At 34.9% G+C, this 22,684-nt stretch overlaps 1 protein-coding gene across 5 annotated transcripts in view; it reads right to left on the bottom strand.

Annotated features, from left to right (window-relative positions):
- The window catches only part of MARK1 (microtubule affinity regulating kinase 1), a 146,245-nt gene that overhangs the window by 44,539 nt on the left and 79,022 nt on the right, over nt 1–22,684 (bottom strand). For all 5 annotated transcript variants that reach the window (XM_057558467.1, XM_057558460.1, XM_007172063.3 and 2 more), the window contains 4 exons: nt 21,568–21,621; nt 6,840–6,888; nt 5,680–5,745; nt 1,731–1,801 (listed from right to left, as the gene is read on the bottom strand). In XM_057558467.1, coding sequence (XP_057414450.1) covers nt 1,731–1,801; nt 5,680–5,745; nt 6,840–6,888; nt 21,568–21,621 — 240 coding nt within the window. The remainder of the gene's footprint in view (nt 1–1,730; nt 1,802–5,679; nt 5,746–6,839; nt 6,889–21,567; nt 21,622–22,684) is intronic.

Below are 22,684 nucleotides of genomic sequence, written 5' to 3' on the forward strand. Positions count from 1 at the left end.
AGATAGTAAATACATTTAATATTTAAAATAAATAGATAATTATTTTTAAAATTGCCATTGTTTTACATTTTAAATAGCATTCATTTGACACTCAACCTCTGATTTGATTTCAAAGTAATCCAGACTTTATTTTAAAAAAGAGCCAATTAGTAATTATTTGGATCTTTATGAAATGTCTGTGTCCCAGCCTGCTATCCTGCTCCCACCCCTCAGTAGAGATGAGTAAGCTCTTTAAAATAGCACCTTCTCTAATTCCATATAGTACCCAGTACAATTTCTGACCACAGTATGTTTTTAATAAATAAACAAAACCAACTGACTAAAAAGAATAAGAGTGAGTAGTGACAGTCCTTAAAATATAAATTAAAATCCCAATGGAAATACTTAATGTCAATTGGAATTTTCTTCCTAATAGGCTACTAAAACTAGTGTGACTGAGATGGAAAGAACAATGACATTTAAAGTGATGACTGTAGCTCTTTACTTAAGTAAGCCTGGACTTCCATTCCACGGTAGAAAAGAATTTAACAATATGTAGCTGAATACCATTCAATTTCTCAATGTTGCTTCCTCATTACCAGCTGTCTTTAGATTCAGCTATTTTAAGTCAAATGCTCCTAGGAATCTATTCTAAATATAAGGGCTATGTTTATCTTTGGTCTAAAGCATTTCATGTATACTGTTCCAAAAAGTAATGATTCTGTGAGATATTAATAATAGAGGTTTCACAAAATAAACTCACTCCACGATCGATCTGGAGAATGCTATGTCAAAAAAAAAAAAAAGTTGAATAGGTTTTTTTCCTCCCATCTTCTTTAGGACTTCTCCAATTGTTTGTATGTTAACATATATGTAAAATCTCACAGAGGAAGATTTCACATCAGTAGTCAGTGTTTCCCAACCTTATTGATTACAGGATCCCTTTAACTGTAGAATAATGTTTACAGAAGAGATACTGAACTATTTTTAAATGAATATTTTAAATTCACTTAGGTAAAGTTTGGGATATAGTAAGCTGTCTGTTGAAATTTTACTTCAGTAAATTTTGTGGACAATTTACAATTTATTAATTGTCATTTCTACAGTAATTTATAAAGTATGATAATTTTAAATACTTCATTCTTAAACATTAAAAACAAAATCTTAGGTGAACTTAAATTGCTTTTTCTTATTTTATCATTTCTGTAACAAATCATATTCAAGTTGACCTGGAAATATCAATATCTTACCATATTCTTCACACTGGCAAGGTTCCTTCCCTACTTGACTAAATAAAATTGATCACAGTCTTTAAATCTACAAAAATATGAGTTCCAAAACTGACATCTTTAATTATTTAAAAAATACAAAAACCTCTTTAAACAGTACACATTTATACTGTACACATAAAGCTAATATTCTTGATAATAATTACTGGATAAAGGTTTAAGTATTTACTTTCTATCTCACTCTAGTCTGTATTTCCAAGACTATCAAAGAGTTATTAATAAGAATCTCACCTATAAACATTTTACTATTTATGATGAACTAGAAATAACCAATGGCAACTATTTTAAATTTAAATTCAGGAAGAACAAATTTCTTTTTCAGTTTTCCATTCTTAAAAAGTATAAGAAAGCAGGAATTTTTCTTTTTAAAGTACCATGTACTCTGAATTCCAGTTTGTGATACTGTCCATTGTACATCACTAAAAATATCAGCAAAACAAAGTTGAAAACTACTTTCCATACCTGCCTAAATTTTGCACGGGCCTCTTTTTCTTTCATTCTTCCATGGGCAACTAAGTAATCAAATACTTCACCTGAATCAGAAAGGTAAAGCAGGCAGTAAAATATACATAGATTTTTCAGTTAACAATATATGCAATGTCAAGTTTTTGCCTTGTTTTTAAAGAAGCTTTTGGCCCACACTTTTCTGATAGTTCTATATAAATCACAACTGTTACATGAATAGAAAAAAAGGAAAAAAAATACATGTAAAATTGAATATGGGTAGCGGCTTATGATTCAACAAAACTCTTAATAAAAAGTCATAAAAAACATAAGAAAACTTACTTTCTGCTTTCAACTATTATGTAAAAATACAGTCAACTCTTTATTATCCATTCTAATAAAGGGAAGCCACAGCATGGGCAATCAAAAATTACATTTGGCTTTTTATTTGGGGCCTACATTTCAAACAAAATAACAGAAGTCATATTATGTTGGCTCACTCTCTTAAAGTCTACTAGTCATAGAGTCTTGGTCCAATTCCATCTCTCTACCTCCATCCACACTGATTTCTTTCTTTTCCTTCCTACGCTGATTATGCGCATTCTCACAGTACTCATTCACCTGCATTGGTATTTAACTACTTATTATACAGAATGAAATCATCCTTGTGTGCATCTCCTATTACCCCAGATGAGCTGCAAACTCCTTGAATGCTGTCATCATACCCATACTTTACCTGTATCCTCATCCCCATGACAGAACACGAAGTGGATAGACAATACATATTTGTTGAAATAATTTAAAGATGCTAGAAACTGTAAAAATTTTCTAATAGATCCTTTACTTTACATGTAAGTTTTTTTCATTTTTCTCTAATCAATAATAATAAAAAAATAACTAATGTTTAGTTACATTATCAAAAATAAAATATCTCAGTGTAAGGGATAAAATTTTTATATCCTTATAATTTGTACCACATAGATATATACATGTATATTAAAAACTCATAAAGTGGCTTAAAGAGTTCTTGTAAAGTACAGCAAAGTGGTTAAAAACTCAGGTTTTAGAATCAGACCAATTTTGGTATGAATCCTTATTTAGCCCTAAGTAGCTATTGGGAGACATAAGGAAGATTTCTTAACTTCGTTTAGATCCTGCTTCTCCCTATTACCTATTTCACATGGGTGTTGTGAGGATTAAATGAAATAATGCACGTGCTTAGCACAGTGAGACTGGCATATAGTAAGCACTCAATAAATTATATATTTGTATCTAGGTATACAGATATATTACATATACATATATGCAATATCAATCCTAGGACATAAGTAAAATGTTAAAAATCAAATATGTAATGATGTATGTCAGATGAAACTAATAAATCTACAATGTTAACATATTATATCAAGCATACTTAAATGATTAAATAGGATGATGAAAACAGAGAAATGAATAGATGCTCTAGTTGACCCATCATAGTAGTTAATTCTAGATATGTGAGTTTAGGAGGGGAAAGATATATGGCAGGAGTTCAAAAATTTGGACTACTCTTAAGTTCTGCCTGGAACGCTCACACCCCCCGGATGTTTACATGATTCAGTCCTTTACTGATTATATATTATTTGTTTATGATTTGCTTCTCCAACTAGAACGTAATCTTTTGTCATCTTTTTGAGGGCAGGGACCTTGCCTTTGCTCACCCGTGTGTTCCTAGCACCTAGAATATCACTTAGTACACAGTAAACATTTAATAAATAATGTCTGCATGAACAACAGAAGGTATAAACACACTATTCCAAAGTAGCCCTGACGCCTTTTAATAGGCTCCTTTGAACAAAACATGGTTCAAAATCATAAAGGAGTTCCCTGCCCTTCTAATCAATGAAGATCTTTTGCCCCATTAGTGAACCAGAATCAACAGATGTACTCCTGGCAAAGAGGCAGTTGTCTGACTCAACCCTTGTTCATGCTAGGATTCTCGTGTGCATGTCAGATTCAATCCTAAAATATCTAGAAATTTCAGAGGAAAAATATTGTGTTTTATTCTCTAGAGTCACCTTGCCATTTATAGATTAAAAAGGCAAGAGGATGATTCTAGATTTACTGCTACAGAACCATGATGGTTTGTTACAGGATCATTGACTGGCAAGACTCAAAGAACACCTATCCCTAGGAATCAGAACTGAATAAGGGGCCACTGGCTGAGCTCCAGTACACACCTCTCTACACTACACTACACCCTTCTGCCCCTCCCAATGCTACTGAAGGAGAGCAGTGAGGACCCTACGTGCTGTCTATTACTCCAGCCATTGCTCCCCTTCATCAGCACCAATAAAGAGTTGACTGAACTTACCATTAATCGTTAAAGCAGTATGCACATTAATATTAACACAGCCTTGTGGCAGCCCTTCATAAAAATAGAACAATGCCCACAGACCTTTAGCTGTCTATAATTTCTCATATCAAAACATGTTTAGCCCCACTCTCTAGACTTTAGATCACTAAAAAAAAAAAAGTCTAACTGAATAAACACTCAGGGTTTCAACAATGATGAATTGATACACAGATCTAACTACAGGATAGAAAAGTAGAGAAAGTTCATTATGTGGTATTTGTAGGTTCATTAATTTTATTATAGATTAACATTTTATGAAAATTTGCATGGCTATATTAATATTTCTTAAAATCCTATAATAATAAAAAACATTAATGATGTAGGTTTCCAGGTTAAGTAAAAAACCTACAATGAAATATTTTCATGATGAAAAAAAGCTATGCAAAAAACTAAATATTTTAAAACTTTCAATCTACATAAAAAACTGAAAAAGCAATTAAAATCCATTTAATATTTGTAGTAAAATTTTTTAGAAATCTAAGAGAGGGTATAAAAATACATAGCCTAGATGCTATAGACTAAAATAAATCATCTTTATTCTAGTTACACAAAATCTGAATCATCATAAAAATCTATACACTTTATTAGCTAAAAGAACTCAAAACTAAATTCAACACTAAGTTTTTCAATTGATTAGCGGAAAAAAGGTAATTAGCCAAAGTGGTTTAAATAATTTCTGCTGCCCTCCCTCTTCTTCAATTGCTTAAATTCTCTGAGCCCTTAAAACCTTCAAGTATCCTCATTTTACTTATTAAATGATTTAACTCCATAAATTTTAAACCTGTTTCCGAGAAAGTTAAGTCTTATGCCTAAAAGAACAGTGAATCTGAGCCAATGTACCTCTCATTTGAGGGGAAGTACATGAAAATGATTTTCTATTATATATCAGTGTTTAAAAATCATTCCTATTTTTGACACTATATAGTCAGAATATATATTGGGTTGGTCAAAAAGTTCGTTTGGGATTTTCATAACATCTTACGGCAGAACCTGAACGAACTTTTTGGCCAGCCCAATATTATATTCTACTAGAAATGTATCTTACATTTCCCCGTCAACTCAGTCTCCTAACTTATAAAATATACAGATCAATACTTGTTTAAACTGAAACATTTTATGGATTTCTTGAAAATGTATGTATATGGAGAATCTGTCATATACGAACAATCAGTGAAATAAACTTCTGACCTAGAACATGCTTTTACTATAAACTTTATTAAATACATTCTGAATTTGAGATTTCCTGTTAATAGCCAAGAGCTTCTACTACTACTAATGTTATTATATATTATATTATTTAGATAAGAATTGAAACATTCATAGATAACAATGCAAATTTAGAGTTTTGAAAAATGTCCCTAAGTAATTTTTAAATAAGCCAAAATCCTACTTTTAAATGTAGGATCAATAGGTCTTGAAACTAAACACTGAATTTTCCTTAAGATACTATTTAAAGGCATTTTATGAAACTATAGATTCATTAACATCAAAAAAGACGTGAATGTTAATGATTGGTATTAATAATTCTATATGTCTCATCAAAAGATAACTTTTCATTCCCTTCATCCTTACCTCCACTCGCGTATTCCATGACTAAATAGAGGGTCTTCTCTGTTTCAATAACTTCAAACAATTTTACTGAAAAAAGAAATTAGAGATATAACTCTGTGGTTGTGAGCACATATTGGATATGCTTTAAGAAAATTTAAGGTAACACTAAACCAAAGGAAAATTTGAGTATTTACTAAAAATTATTAATTACAACTTAAAGTTTAAAATTTTTCTCAAGGGTTATTACGACTATGGAAGAAAACTACTTACTGTGAAGTGATTTGGAACCAACTGCTGGGTCAAAAGAGAGTTAAATTTCTGGGATTAAAAAAATCATTCCTTTTCTAATTAGAATAAAGTAATAAAAAAAGAAAATCTTAAAATCAAAATAATAAAATTTTAATTAAAGCTTAAAAAGACACTATTATTATAATGAGCCTATCAAAAACTGTTAAATAATCTTTGGTACAGAAACAAAAAATTTTATAATTATGTGATATTTTTAAAGTTTCTGGTTAAAAAATACTAAATTATCAGACTTATGTATTGACAAATAGTTGAAATTATACACCAAAGCAACTGCATGAGTGTCTCTAATAAACATAAGATTTTTTAATGTGCAAGAAACACATGATTCAAAAATAAACAGATTAAAAGAAGAATTGCTTTTTACTTCTTACAATCCAATGACTGTATAATATATGTAATCAATAAACTTATTTGTAAATATGGGGGAAAAACAGAACTTATGGAAGTAAATTCACTAAAACTGAAATCAACTCTATTTTCTTTAAAATTCAAACTAGTTATTTTGCTTATAAACTTTGATCAAGCCCAAGTGCCTATTATCAAAATATCTGGAATTATTTTTTATAAATACCTAAATGGCATGCAATCTCTATTTAGAGAGATTTAGTAAGGAGATACAAAAATCATTTATATGCTTTAACTCCAAGTCATATATATTATTTTAGTGACAAGCAAAAGACAGCAAGGTAGTAGAAAACTACATTTGTAGCCTTCAGTTAACTTCCTTATAATCTATTTTTACCCAAAGTATCACTTTCTGAGGTTATCACTTTTTCTCATTTTATATAAAACATCCTTAAAATTGTATCCTTTCAAATAGCCTCAAATTAAGGAAAATACTTTATCGTTAATTGTATATATAAATTTCATACCTATGTTAGGGTGATTCAATATCTTCATTATTCGTACTTCTCGAAACAACTGTTAAAGAAAACAACCAAACAATTTTGTTAAAAAAGAACACTCAAGCAGAGAACCAATCAAAACATCTATTTGAAGACATTTATCTGCTTATAAGACACTACAGGATTCTGGTCAAATAAGAGATTTACTTCACAGTCCCAACTCTAATTTTGCTGAGACTTGGTTCCCAGGACAATTTTAACTAATGAACTCAAATAGTTCTGTGTGTGTGTGTGTTTGTGTGTGTATGTGAATATACCATATACAGTAAAACTAACATTTATTTGAATACTCATTACTAGGAATAAAAGAAAAACACTGTGGGAATGAAACTAAATGATCATCCACATGACTTTTATCCAAAAAAAACCTTCCTTGGGGTTTGGGGGGCCTGACTCTTTAATCACCTCTACTGGTTGATCAGACTATAAGCAATTATGAATAAAGCTGTATAAACCATGTGTAAGAGTCTGTGTGGACTAAGTTTTCAATTCACTTGGGTAAATACCAAGGAGCATGATTACTGGATGGTATAGTAGAGTATGCTTAGTTTTATAAGAAACCACCAAACTACCTTCCAAAGTGGCTGTACCATTTTGCATTCCCACCAGCAATGAGAGTTCCTGTTGTTCCACATCCTTGTCAGCACTTGGTGTTGTCAGTGTTTTGGATTTTCACCATTCTAACAGGTGTGTAGTGGTATCTGTTGTTTTAATTTGCAACTCCTAATAATTGGTGTTGATCATCTTCTTATATGCTTATCTGCCGTCTATATACTTTCTCTGATGAGACCTCTGTTCAGATCACTTGACCATTTCTAAATCAGTTATCCGTTTTCCAAACCCTTTCCAATCCTCAACAATACCAGATGCCAGTGGACAGCAGTAAGCATGGAATACTCATCAAATACCATGTAGATTCTAGCTAGTGACGTCAGAGAATATGTCCTTCCCATGAGCAGCCCTGGAGGCCCTGGGCAGAGGGAGCCGGAAGTCACATACCCTCACTTCCTCCTCAGGGGTCTCAGAGGGGTAAGGGCCTTGGTGTGAGCTGGGTGGCCTCAGGTCAGCAGAGGGGAGTGTGGAATCTCACTCCTGTGAATATTCAGAGGGAGGACTGAGGGGACCTCCTATACCAAGACAGAGGGGATGCCGCCCATACCTGGCGTTTCTCACGATTGGCAGCAGGGGCAGAGCTCTGTGGGGTCTCCTGTATTCCTGGTGGGTAGTCCCCTCAGAATGCACTCAGGGTTTTTATCTTGGTTTCTGACACCACCTGGGTCTCCTCACTCTGCTTACCTGACGTCCCCCCTAAAAATAAGGCCCTCACTTCCCTGAGAAAACCAAAGAAGAAGTAAGGGGGCACCTCATCAGGTGACCTCTGCCCACGGACTCCTTGGGCTGACAGCAGAGGTAGACTCTGTGGTTTAGATTTTCAGAGGATCTGTACTTCTGGTTTCAACTTTTTTTTTCTTATTATGGCACATTAGCAGGTAAAATTCACACATAATATGAGCACATAAAATTTACATATAACTATAAAATCATAACTCACAAATCTGCTGATCCTAGGTTCCACTATAAGCAGAATTTTTTTCTTTAGAAAAACAAGTTAAATATTATGCCTGCCTCTTATTTTTCCATGGCTTTCATAAACTCATTTTATAAGCACTGAGTAATAAAACAGTCCACTTAAACATTTAAAATATCATTTTATAAGAAATATACCTATTTGTAACTAAAGTCATTTTTTTAAATGTTAAACTTTATTATTTAAAAACATTGACTTTTTTCCCTGAATCTCCACCCTGCACCCCAGGAATGTATTAAAAAAAATAAATACAGATAGTCCCTATTTTGGTTTTGCTGTACTATATGGATCTTAAAGTTTTTGGACCTATTATTAATACGAGTAGCATTATTGTAAGTTTCATTTGCATTCATTAGTATTATCACTATTTATTTCTTTTTAAAAAATTTATTGAAGTATAGTTGATTTACAATGCTGTGTTAATTTCTGCTGTACAACAAAGTGATTCAGTTATACATATACACACATTATTTTTCATATTCTTTTCCATTATGGTTTATCACAGGATGTTGAATATAGTTCCCTGTGCTATACAGTAGGACCTTGTTGTTTATCCATTCTATAAATAATAATTTGCATCTGCTAATCCCAAACTCCCACTCCATCCCTTCCCCCACCTGCCATCCCCCTTGGCATCCACATTCTGTTCTCTATGTCTGTGAGTCGGTTTCTGTTTCATAGATAAGTTCCTTTGTGCCATATTTTTAGATTCCAGGTATAGGTGATATCATATGGCATTTGTCTTTCTCTTTCTGACTTACTTAAGTATGATAACCTCTAGGTCCGTCCATGTTGCTGCAAATGGCGTTATTTCATTCCTTTTTATAGCTGAGTAGTAGTAGTAGTATGTATTTCTAATAGAAAAGTCCCCAATAACAATCTTGTTCTCCTATACTTACATGTAAATGAACTACCTCTGTTTTCTTCATTGAGTGTTGCTTTCTTATTAAAATTTTATTTATCTGTTAAGTTGTTAGATGTGACTATACAGTCACAACTCACAAGCACTAGAGTACAGAAGCCTTTGTAACTGGCCTCCATGAAACCAACTGTCACGCGGCATTGCCTCTGCAAAACCTGCTGAGCACACTTGTGCACCCTCGACGCTCACTGTTCGAGGTGCTTCCTGCGCCCCTACACTTCCGCGGTTAAGCAGCATGCTTACCAAAGGTTATTTAGATTTCAGACACGTCTGTCAGTTACAGTTGTTACTGCAAATAGATCATTCAACTAATGTATTAGTTTTCTATTGCTAAGTAACAAATTACCACACCCCAGCAACTTCTAACAACACACATTTATTATCTCAGTGTTTCTGTGTGTCAGTATTCACTGTGCATCATGGTCACGGCTTAACTGGGTCCTCTGCTGGGGGCCTCACAAGGCTGCCATCAAGGTGCTGTACAGGCTGCACTCTCATCTAGAGGCTCGACCGGGGAAGAATCTACTTCCAAGCTAACCCAGGCTGTGGGCAGAATTCATTTCCTTACAGCCCTAGGGCTGAGGGCCCTGGATTCTTGCTGGCTCTCCTGGAGGCTGCCCTGACCTCTTAGAGACTGCTCACAGGTCTTGCCAAGTAAGCTTCTCCAACACAGCAGTTTACTTTATCAAGCCAGCAAGGATAATCTCTAGAGCAAGTTGGCTAGCAGGACAGTCTTATATAACATAATGTGATTGTGAGAGTGAATTCTTGTCACCTTTTCCTAATTCTACTGGTTAGAAACCAGTCACAGATCCCGCTCACACTCAAAGGGAAGTGATTGTACAAAGGTGTGAACACAAGAAGGCAGGGATCACTGGCGTTGCCTTAAGGTCTGTCCAACAAGATTAAATTTACATAAACCAATGAAGGACAAGTATGCTGTTTAACAAAACAAACCAAATTGAATACTTTCTAAATACTAGATAAGAGCTGTTAAAGAAATTGCTGTCCTGTTAGGTGTGGGCAAGAAGACTGTAAAAGATTAAAAGAAAATCTAGGATTCTGCTCTCAGATCACTTCCCGGGAGTCTTTAAATTCTCCATTAATTAAAATAAGAAACCAATTAGAAATAGCAGCAAACATGGGTTTACAAGTATGACTTGTACAAGATAAACAAAGCCAATCAGTAGACCCAAACTTAAAAGAGAAAAAAAAAAAAAAAAAAAGCTTTGCACCTAAATGAAAAGATTGGTTGATGAATGTATATTTATATGCTCAATTTAAATGTTAAATGCTTATGTAATTTTTAATAATTCCTCACTTTAACCTACTTTTTCGATTACCAGTCCTTACTGCCCCATGGAAGAGGGCTTCTGCCTTACTTTGTAACTGGCATAGGTACCTCCAGGAAGTGTGGCCCATTAAGTTGTAGCATTAGTATGCCACACTGGCTCCTTCATTCTATCTTCTTTCTCTTCTGTCTCAAGAAAGAACATCAAATTGCAACAGAGTGAGAACAAAATTGTCACATGGGTAATCTTGAATTTATTCTTGTTAATTTTTATGACGTTATCGGCCAGTTCAGTAGTTTATTCTTAGAAGCAAACTGGTTGAGACACATCTGATCACTAATTAAAACATACTGGCAGCTCCATGTTTGAGAATAAGTAATCTAAAGGAATGGACAGCTACACATCCTTCAGGCATTCCCCTATAAACACTGTCTTTTGTTTGTTTACTTGATTGAGTGGTGCTGAATTCATGAGTTTAGTCCTTGACTGGAGTCTAGAATGTAGCTCTTCTGTTCTACAAAGAACCGAGATGAGCTGGGGAACAGTGTTAAAATCGTCCTGTGAAAAGTGGGACACTTAACAAAAACAGTAGCTGAACAGAAGGCCACTCCACTTCCACCTGGAGATGAAGCCAGAGAAATACCATCCCTTTCTCATCAGAAAGGAATTTCTTATTCCAGTTAAAACAATAATATACTGTCATCGGGTCCCTACATCTCAATGTCTTGAATACATTGTTCTATCCATAGTTTCCTCTCCTTCAGCATTTTTAAAAAAAAATTTGTATTGAGATATAGTTGATTTACAATGTTGTATTAGTTTCAGGTGTACAGCAAAGTGATTCAGTTATACACACACATACATATATATACACATATATTCTTTTTTAGATTCTTTTCCATTATAGGTTATTACAAGATACTGAGTATAGTTCCCTGTGCTATACAGTAGGTCCTGGTTGGTTATCTATTTTATCCCTCAGTAGATTTTGACAAGGAGTGAGAAAAAACTATAAAAACAAGCAACGGCATGAATGTGTGTATAAGCTGAGTGTGTGTTGGCTAAAAGTGACAAGCAGTTGTGGAAAGAGGAAGAGTGGCTGCCGATGGAAGAAGTGGTGAGGGGGTTTTAAGTGGTACATTGACTCGGGACAATGAAATGCCAGAATCCTGCCCCGTCAATCACCCTGACTCCGATGGAAACACTTGAACTGTCAGCCAGGTTTGTCATTAACATTCTAAATCTAGAAAATCGGGGCCAATTGAATAGTACTAGCACGTGGATTCAGTAAAGGGCTATGATGTTTCTTCCTCTTCATGACTCCCCATAACCTCTTCCTAAACTCTAATATTCTAGTTGGTTGCACAGAGGAAAGAGACTGGACTAATGTCAAAGTCTTCTGCACCAGCCCACTGAGTCAAAGGGAGCAGAAGAGGGAGAGACAGTGAGCTCCTTATACATATTTGGTCTTTTCACCCAGAAGAGACCCTTACCAGCAAGGATGGCAACCTTATCCATACTTGCTCTTCCTTAGGAAAGGGGGAAGGAGGTGAGGGGGAAAGGAGAGCTGAACATTTAGACCAAGATAAGAAGTTTACCCTGAGATGGAGAGTTGTTGTAAAAAAAAAAAAAAAAAGTTAATTATTGTATGTATCGTATGTCCAGGCACAAGTAAGGAAAACAGAAGTTTGTGAACATATTAAATAGGCCCACACTACTATCTGAGTTCCTGATTCTAATTTTTAGTCCTATTTTTCCATTCTCATTTTTAAACTGTGACATCATAATGTTCCTAGCATACCCAAATTTAGCAGGAGGGCTCTGAATTCACTAATGCCTTTCAAACTACTGTTTCAATTTTGCTGTCAGCTGAAAATTAAGGCCAGAGTTTGTTAAGATTGTGTGTTGAATTAAATAAGTTAAGTGCAGAGAGAAGGCTTGAGATGGGTCTTCTATGACTAAATGGCAGGGACTTCACTGTTTGGACTTTGTGACAGCTGTTCTAGTTGTTCAGCGGCCTCTATTGTTTCCTCCTTGGTTCTTGGCTTTGTTCTAGATAACTGAAGTTAGTGAACAATCCTCAATTCTGTGGACAGGTATTTACTTTCCAGTTCGGTCCTTTCTGGTTAGAGCTCAGGGTCAGGATTAGGCAAACTCCATTAGTGTTAATCAATATATATCTGCCTTAATTATTTCTTCTCTCAACTACTCTGTTCCTTCCTACCTCTTCCATTCCTTCTGCCTATTATTACATTTTTTTGATGGTAGAAAAATCTGTTCTATTTAGAAGTAGTCAAGTGGACATGGCTTAGACAATCCCCATTCTATTTACTCTCAAAGCAGCACAGCCAGGGGCCGAAAACCTATCATCCTCTCTCTACCAGCCCTGCTCACCGTGCTGCCCTTGGAGTCATCAGTGTCACAGGACTTCTTCACTACTTCCTTGATCTTGAGGCAGATGGGGAACAACTCTGTGGCCACGGGGAGCTTGACAAAGGCTGTGGTCAAGCTTGTTCCCCCCAGGAGAGCTCTTCCAGGCTGTCATCAAAGTCATAGTAGAATGAGCTCATAAAAGGAGGGTGACGTTTGTCTGTGCTTTATTTTTTTTTTTAATTTTTATTTATTTATTTATTTATTGGCTGTGTTGGGTCTTCATTTCTGTGCGAGGGCTTTCTCTAGTTGCGGCAAGCGGGGGCCACTCTTCATCGTGGTGCACGGGCCTCTCACTATCGCGGCCTCTCTTGTTGCGGAGCACAGGCTCCAGACGCGCAGGCTCAGTAGTTGTGGCTCACGGGCCTAGTTGCTCCGCGGCATGTGGGATTTTCCCAGACCAGGGCTTGAACCCGTGTCCCCTGCATTGGCAGGCAGATTCTCAACCACGGCACCGCCAGGGAAGCCCTGTCTGTGCCTTTTAACACAACCTTTTTGGCCTTTCAAGTACTTTGCTCTGATTTGGGTTTGAGGAGGGGCAGAAGGTCTTCTCTGCCTTCACCGTAAACTCTGTAAAAATTCGACCTATATCTCTGACAGCAGTTTACTGGCCTATTAATGTGGAGTGTGGGTCCTGTGCTGTACCCTGCAGGTGACCTTCAGCTCCAAGAGATAGTTAGGACCTTGTCTAGACTTTGTCTCGGAGACGCCAGTCATGGAGCTATATTAACAGAATCCTATAGATTAAACTCGCAGCTTTTTAATTTCTAGGATCACCATTTCACTCCTCTTTTACTTGAGACATCGTATTGGGACACCAAAATATTTTATAAAGTTATTGTTAGTACCAGTATAACAACTTAGGCTAATTTCTTAAGTTCTTCCCATGAAACAGTAGTTCAGAAAAAGAAATCTGAACATCATTAAATTAGTATATATTGATGATTTCTAACTAAAAAAATAAAATGATTGTTTAGTATTACTTCCAAACTTGACAACTTATAGTCAGTTATTCATTGCAAAATAATAGGCTGTGCCACTTTGCCAAAATTTGTCTTCGTACATGAATTATAAGATTCTTATTTCTTATGAACTGGTACCAAGTTTATAGTACTAGAGTCTTTCCCAAGGCCATGTACAACTTTGGGCTCAAGTTGGTGCTAAGTAAATAAAATTGTTTGAGATACCAAATCAAATAATTTCAGAGAGAAGATACTAAACATAAAATAGATTAAATTTGAAAAGATGTCCAATCTCACTATAAAGAAATCATGGAAATTAAAACAAGATACCATTTTGCTTCTATAAGGTTGGCAAAAGTTAAGAAATCTGATAATATAAAGTGCTGACAAGAATGTGAAGCAAAAGTAAATCGCATACAATGTTAGCAGAAGTAGAAATTGGTGCAGCCACTTTGAAGAGCAATTTGACATTATTTAATGCAGTTGAGGATATACATGCCCTTCAACCTTATTCTACTTGGAGAGATATACTCTTCTATACATCTTCACGAAAAGATATACATAATAAGAATCATTGCAGCAATGTCTGTAATAGCAAAAACAAAAAGCTAACTGGAAAAAAAAAAGAAACACTAAAACAACAGGAACAATCTAAATATAATCTAACAGAAATGAACTAACTGTAGTAGATATCTATTAATAAGAAAATGGGTAAACTGTGGCTTATTTGTACAATGACATATAATAACAGTGAAAATAAATGAACTAGACTATATAGACTAACATGAATAAAACTGTAAGACAATGCTAAATGGAAAAAAGCAAGTTGCAGAAGAATAGAAAGTTTAAAAATAAATAATACATAGTATTTCATGTACAGATACACATGTGAAATTTTTTAAAAAAAAATAATTGGGAATAAGACCAAATTCAGAATAGTAGTTATTTCTAGGTAGAAAAATATAAGAATAGAACAAAGAAATGACACACAGGACTTCAACTGCATCTGTAGAATTTTATCTTGTAAAAAAAAATGATTAGAAATGAAACTTTTAGTCCAATAAATAAATATCATGAGAAAGCAAGTTTTTTTAAATGGGAAAGATGTTTTGAAGTCTCCATCCAAAAATTAAAAATAGACTAGTGTACTGTATCAACAAACTGAACTTAGAAAAAACAGGAGTATGACTCAAAATAACTAAATGCGAATATGATTTTTAAAACAGCCAGACAGTTAGTCTAAAATTTATAGGTGATTTAAAGATTTCTAGCTTCCTCCATTTCCAAGAGAAAATTCTTCCGTATCTATTTCAGAAAATATTATATACTTTCTTGAGAATACAGAAATAGATGTATGCTTTACAGACAAAAAAGACCAAGCAATTAAAACAGGTCTTCAGAGTCAGAGCCAGAATACAAGAATCAAAAGCAAAATGCAGGGACTTCCCTGGCAATCTGAGGTTAAGAATCCGTGCTTCCACTTCAGGGGACACAGGTTCGACCCCTGGTAGGGGAACTAAGATCCTGCATGCCATGTGATGCAGTCAAAAAAAAAAAAAAAAAAAAAGCAAAATCCAAACAGTACTACTCAAACCAAAACAAATAAAAACTAAAGTGATTGTTTATGAAGATTGTTTATAAATAATTCTTGGTTATGAGTGCTTAATTTTAAGAAGGGCAGGGGGATTTAACACTATTGTTGAGACAGGAAGCTTTCCCTGAAGAAATGACCCTAAGGCTGAAATGTGAGAAATGAGTAAGAATTACGTGAAGAGGGAGTGATAAAGGATTATGCATAGGGTGGGATGAAAAGCTGCAAAGACCTGGTAGCTAGAATAAAGAGTAGGAATAGGAGCAGTTGAAAGAAAGTCAGTGAAGTTGGAGTAGTAGGGGATGAAGAGAGCAGGGAGAAGCTGGGGAGAGTTGGTGGACCATGGGGTAGAAGAAGAAAGTAGGGCCTGTACACCATGTTAATGAATTTGATTTCTAGACTACAAAAAAAAAGGGAAAGCCACCTAAAAGCTTAAATAGAAGGATGACATAATCAGACATATTTTGCATCCTTGATGACTTTTTTTTTTTTTTTTAATTTATTTATTTATTTATTTTATTTTTGGCTGCGTTGGGTCTTCGTTTCTGTGCGAGGGCTTTCTCCAGTTGCGGCAAGCGGGGCCCACTCTTCATCGCGGTGCGCGGGCCTCTCATTATCGCGGCCTCTCTTGTTGCAGAGCACAGGCTCCAGACGCGCAGGCTCAGTAGTTGTGGCTCACGGGCTTAGTTGCTCCGCGGCATGTGGGATCTTCCCAGACCAGGGCTCGAACCCGTGTCCCCTGCATTGGCAGGCAGATTCTTAACCACTGCGCCACCAGGGAAGCCCCTTGATGACTTTTTAAACTCTGTGTGTGTGCATCCGTGTGTGTGTGTGTGTGTGTGTGTGTGTGTGTGTGTGTAGGGATGCAAAGTGCAGAAAGACGGGTTAGAAGGCTACTGGGGCAGTCCAAGGGAGAGATAATAGTAGTGCTGTCTAGAGGATCATGACGGAAAAAGACAAAAGCAAACATTCTCAAAAGATATGTAAGAAATAAAATCAGCACAACTCAAGGTCAGATTAGATGGTGAGAAGGAAGGAGAGGGAGGAGTCAAGGATAACTCTGAGGTTTCTGACTTGCACAACTTGGGGACAGTGTCATTCACTGAGAGAGGACACTGGAAGAGCACTAGGTGGGCAATGTACCAAGCAGGTGGGGTGGAGATCGTGAGTTCAGTTTTGGACATAATAAGTTTGGGTTATCTTTGAGGGATTACAAGCAAACATAGGGGAGGTCTGAGCTGAAGATATAAATTTGTGAGTTTGCCTACCGGTGATAATTTAAACCAGAGTTACCTTTGAGACAGCCTAGGAAGAGAATACAGAAAGAGAAGTCCTAGGACCGTGTCTTGTGAAACTCCAACACTGAGTGGCCCACAAAGAGGACAATGAGTCCACTTAAAGGAAACAGAAAAGGAGGAGCCAAAAATGCAGAGGAAAACGTAAGGAGAAATATAATCTTCTTTCAATAAATACTTGTTAGATTAAGAATTAATTAATGAACACACGTATTGGGCTCCATGACGTGTAGCTTGAACCACAAGACAGTTTCCATTTCTAGTTTTACTTTTTTTTTTTTACTTTTTATTTGTATTAAATTTAAAAAATCCTAAGTCACAATCATTGATTGGGGGAAGGAACAAAGCATTGGGTGATGCGTCAGAGGCACTCAGATTAATTACTGGATCCAACCTTACAAAAGCATTTCTCCAAGCAGACTATGCACAGCTCTCAAGACAAATTCTAGGCTGCTGATCTAATCACACTAAAAGGTTAGAAGACTGGAAGTTGCAATTTGAGGGGTAATAGCAATGGGTTCTTAATATACTCTTTGGATATGCTTGCGTTGGAAGGTATTCTTCATATTTGGATGTAACATTTGTATGTTAAACTTGCCCAACAATATGTCACTGAACCCTTTGTCCAATAACTAATGAGGGCTAAAACAGGGTTTAGAAAAGTCAGATTTTTGGTCAGTGAACTGCTTGAAATACAGTTTGGTCTTTCCAGAAAATTTGGTTATCTTATCTTCAACATTTAAACTGTTGATATTTTAGCTAGACATTAACATTATTGATATCACCTTTTAAAAGAAACTTGTTTGAACAACTTCTCCCTCAAATCCATTGTATTTCAGGGTGAAAGATATACTTCCCACCAATTCTTCACACTGTATGCTAAAGAGACATCTTTCAATAGCCAAGATTTTATGATAGTCCCTGTTTTCAGTATTCCTTTAAAACCAAATCAAGATCAGAGGTTATGTTACTGACCGCAGATGTCATGGAAAATGAAGCAATGAGTGACTGGGCATTAGGTATGAACTTATCTATTCACACAGCAGTATCATTCCTTGCAGTATATATATAAAAAATTCAGTAATGATTCAAAGACAACTTCTGCAGTCTACAACCCAGCTCACTAAATGCTAACCCTTCTCTTTTCACTTAGGTTTTCACTGATCCACAAAAGAATTGGCCAAGACTTTTCCTTCAAATGATCCACACACATAAAAAGAACTGTATGGAAGAAGTACTCAGCACGTAAGTGGTTTTGTGCAGCTACAAAGTGAAATATGCTATCAAGCACACATATGTGAGAGTAACTGGTATTTCAACCTATGTCCAACAGAGAGATTTGTTAAGGAATATTGCCAAGAAGCTTCTGCTTTCTCCTTGATCAAAAATATTTGCCAATAATTATACGATTTCTTTTACAAGCTTGGTTTCTTGATAATTTGCTGAAAGAAATGTAATTCTGAATTGCTTCTATGGTTCTGTCCTCTGCTCTACCTTTAGTGACCAAATTCATCAACACGATAAAGATTATATTGCAGATGTTCTGGAAAACTTAACTAGCTTACCAGAGAGGTCTCTGGGCTTTATCTGAAAACTCACTAAAGTATAAATGGCTTAGGTCACCATTTGACAATGTTTTACACAACAGGTAACACACTAGACACTAGCAGTAAATGGATCATTCACTTAAGCCTAATTTTCAGATGTTGGTTATTGAAATTTTTTTACACTTGCCCTGCTTGTGCAAAATCACTGTCACAAGGATTTTCATTCTTTATAACTGGGATGCAGAACTCCTCTTTATTATTTAATGAGTTGTAGTAGTCTTGTTTCTGTTTTCATTACAGGTTTTACTATTCAGCAAATCACTTCTGAACCACCGTGCTATTTTTGTGAATTCAAAATACAATGCAACACAGTAAAACAATAGAAAATGTAAATTAACAAGCAATACACAGAAGACAGATAAACTGCACCCTGGTGACTGCGATCTGAGACAAGCTAACACAAACTCTGTCATCTGTGTATAAACTAACGTGTCCAAGTTTCAAACTTGGTGGAATTTCAGAGGAAACGATAACTAATCTTACATTTCAAGTATGTGAACTATGAATAAAATTGCTTCATCATTCTGCTTTTCCTCCAACAGTAACAGGTTGCTTAAAAGATACCCAAGAATCACGAGTATAGTTCATAGACCCTAGTCTAAAAAACCACTAATGTATGAGGTGGGAGTCATGCTCCAAAGAGGAAGAAGGAAATATAGCATGTATGTCAAATAGCTCTTAAACTATGAAAACTTATTAAATTGGATTCCATTAATTTAAAATATGTAATACAAATAATATGAGCATATTACGTGAACAATGTTGAAGCCAAAGATGCTTAACAATTCCAAAGACCAAACTGTTTTTAAGAACTTTATATTTTAGAAGTTTGGAACAGTTGGGGTATCAAATTTAGATTACTTTTATCTACCATTGATGTTGACAAAGGAAAGTAATATTTCCTATAAATATGCTATACACAAAAGAGAGTAAAGGAGGGGAACCAGCTTAAATTCAGACCAAGTCCAGAACAAGTTTTAACCAAACACTTTTGGGCTGAGATGAGATTAAAATGAATCCTTACTGTAAACGTATGTGCTGTCATTATCTCCTTTTTAACAAGCACACCTAAGACACGGAGAGCCATTGTGCTATTTTTTACCTATAGGACTTGACTGTCAATGCTAAGGAAAAAAACATGATTACTTTTAATTCCGTTTTTTTACATTTTTATTTTTTAGATATGACTGACTGGGAGATGCTCCCAGCATTCAATGGGTAAGGCCAAATGTTGAACGTTCTACAATGCACGAAAACTAAGCAAGCCTCGATCTGTTTTTTTTCCAAACTTTTTAACAAAAAGCGAATCTATGAACACAAAAATTATTTTGAAAACAACAAAATGCACACAGTGTACTGGCTACATTTAGCAAATTTCAATCTTTCCTTTGCTTTTATTTTTACAGATTAAAGAAAACAAAATTGCCATCATTTTTTATATGCTTGTTTGGAAAAGCAACAATTTATCAGCAAGATTAGCAGAATTTATAATAGAAATTACATCAACAAGTATATTTTTTATCTGAATAACAGTCCACCTTCATGTCTGCATGTCCGCATGTTTCAATAAGTGTGACTTTGGTTCTACAACCTTCTCTGGTCCCCCCTGGGAAAGACAGAGCGGGGGTCAAATTACTGTGCCTCCAACGAGCACAACGGGCCTGGACTAGTTCTAAATGTCACTTAAAATCACTTAATTTACCAGAGTAACCCACAGATTAGCCTAGGAAAAGTGACAAGGCTAGGTGGGCCATGGACAGGGCCACTGGGCTGGTATGCAGCCTGTGCACTGTAAAAGGGTTTCCAGGAGAAGGGCAGGCAAAAACTTGCCCCACTGTGGCTCTAGTCCAGGAAAACACAGCACCTTTGGATAACTCGTCTGCCCAGGGAGGATGCCTTTTTATAACGCATACCACTAAATCATGATTAGCTGAAAGATGGGTGCTGGAAGTTTCTCCCAAAAAACATCCAATAAAGTATATTATCTCACACTCATAGAGAAAAAAAATCCAGCAAACCTTTCATGTTCTCACAGATGAGAAATACGAATGCTACGAAAAATTATATTGGTTGCCAAATTTAAAAGGAATCTCAGTAAGTACAAAGACAGATCTCTAAGTAGAAATATATAAAATAAACTGAGTTATCTGGCACTGAGACAAGTGGAAAGTCTTGATATCACGGACCCAAATTTTTAATTTAATGGTAAAATCACAGCAGGTGTAGTTAAACATACTATACTAAAATTTTCTTATAAAATCCTGTTTTAGAAATCCAAAGTTATTTACATCACACTTACATATGTGACCACGATCCCATTATATTCTAATAAAAATCATAATGTACTTTATATATATATATATTATACATAAATATTATATAGTGAGCTATATACAAACATATGACATAAATGTTAAAATATTTGCTTCATTTTTAATCTTCATTTAAAAAATCTGAGAAAATTTTCCCACATAAATAACTAATGAAGCAACATGAAACAGCTTTACCAGGTCAATTCCCATCCTAACTGCTTTTTTTGGTCCCTCTCCTGCTTTATATTTTCATCCTTTGAAGAAATGGTCGTATCTTTTATTGTAAGTTAGCTGAAAGACTAGTTCTTGTGGAAGAAGGAAGAAAAGCAAGTGAAGCAATAAAAGGAAACCCACCTATGGACAACAGAATCTCACGAGTTGATTTTTAACAAAGCAGAATCCTTACTACTTCAAAATATTTGATATGAAAAATTTTATTCTACTGAATTAAAAGACATAAGTTCCTCTGATATGGTACATGCATTTGAGTAGCAGACATTTTTCAAACAAACACTTGATAAACATTTTTAAAATATTATTAAATGTAAATATTATGTTTTATATCAAATATTTTCTTCATATATTGATGAAATGTAGTATTGTACCTAAGAGGAAATTTAAAATAACTGACTTTACAGAGTATCATATTTTAATTAACTTGTATTCTAATTACTTACTATTAAAATAATTAAATACCTTTTGTAGACTGGTAGGATTTAGCTGAGTTTTGTCTATTATTTTCACAGCAACCTAAGAAAAAGAGAATCATTAAAATATATTTGAGAATACATATCTTAATGAATAAAATTTATAAGGAAAACATCTTTTGTTTCATTCCTAACTAGATATAATTTAGCTATATTTGGTGTTCACATAATTGGATGGTAAAGTTTTGATAATTAGGCAGCCTTAGAATATATTCTATTGACCCAAGTCTTTAACCTATTTGATTCTTAGTCAATGAAATTACACCTTTGTTAAAGTTATTCCAGGTTTCCCCTTTTAAAGTAAAAATCATCTGTATCTTCATCTTTTACTCATGATCTTGATAAGTTACAATTATCAGAGGGGAGAGGCTTATAAACTTTTAGTAAGTTAAGTATTATGTGGGTAGAGAGATTGGACACCCAAACTTCCATACAGCAAACTAACAAAACGGATTTAAATGTCCTCTTAAGTCTCTGTCTAATACATCCTGTGTCCCAACAGCTCCTAGGGTCAAAATGGAGAGAGAGGACTAAATTTAACCATAAGTGACAATAATATTATGTATAGAACAAAATGGAAACTTAACAAAAACATTTTATGACAGATTTTTCATAATGTCCTAACTGGATCCAGTAAACATTATATAATATAGAATGTTAGATGTTTAACTATTTTTAGTCTTTATTATATAAATTATTAAATATCTTAATTATTATTTTAAAAACAAATTTTGCTATATAAATACATCTGATTTGAAACACATGGGATTTTAGAAACCCGATTCTCTTATTATCTGAGAAGAACATCTGTATAACCCTTGCTCAATGTGGTTTCTAAATGGATAAAAATTAGTGGGTGACTTTCTACACATTTATACCTAATTTACCTCAAGCAGTAATTTAAAAAAATTTTTATGGAGGTAACAGTGGTTTATAACACTATATAAGTTTCACATGTACAACCTCATTTCCTGCTCCTGTATTCACTACAGCTTAAGCAGTAATTAATAAGAAGTTATCCTAGCCCGGTTCGTGGGGTCGGGTAAAAATCAGAAATTTTTACAGAAGCCATATAATGAAAGACAGAAGTCTGAGAAAACCTCATC

The sequence above is a fragment of the Balaenoptera acutorostrata genome, chromosome 1 (assembly GCF_949987535.1).
Source record: "Balaenoptera acutorostrata chromosome 1, mBalAcu1.1, whole genome shotgun sequence".
NCBI classification, from domain to species: domain Eukaryota; kingdom Metazoa; phylum Chordata; class Mammalia; order Artiodactyla; family Balaenopteridae; genus Balaenoptera; species Balaenoptera acutorostrata.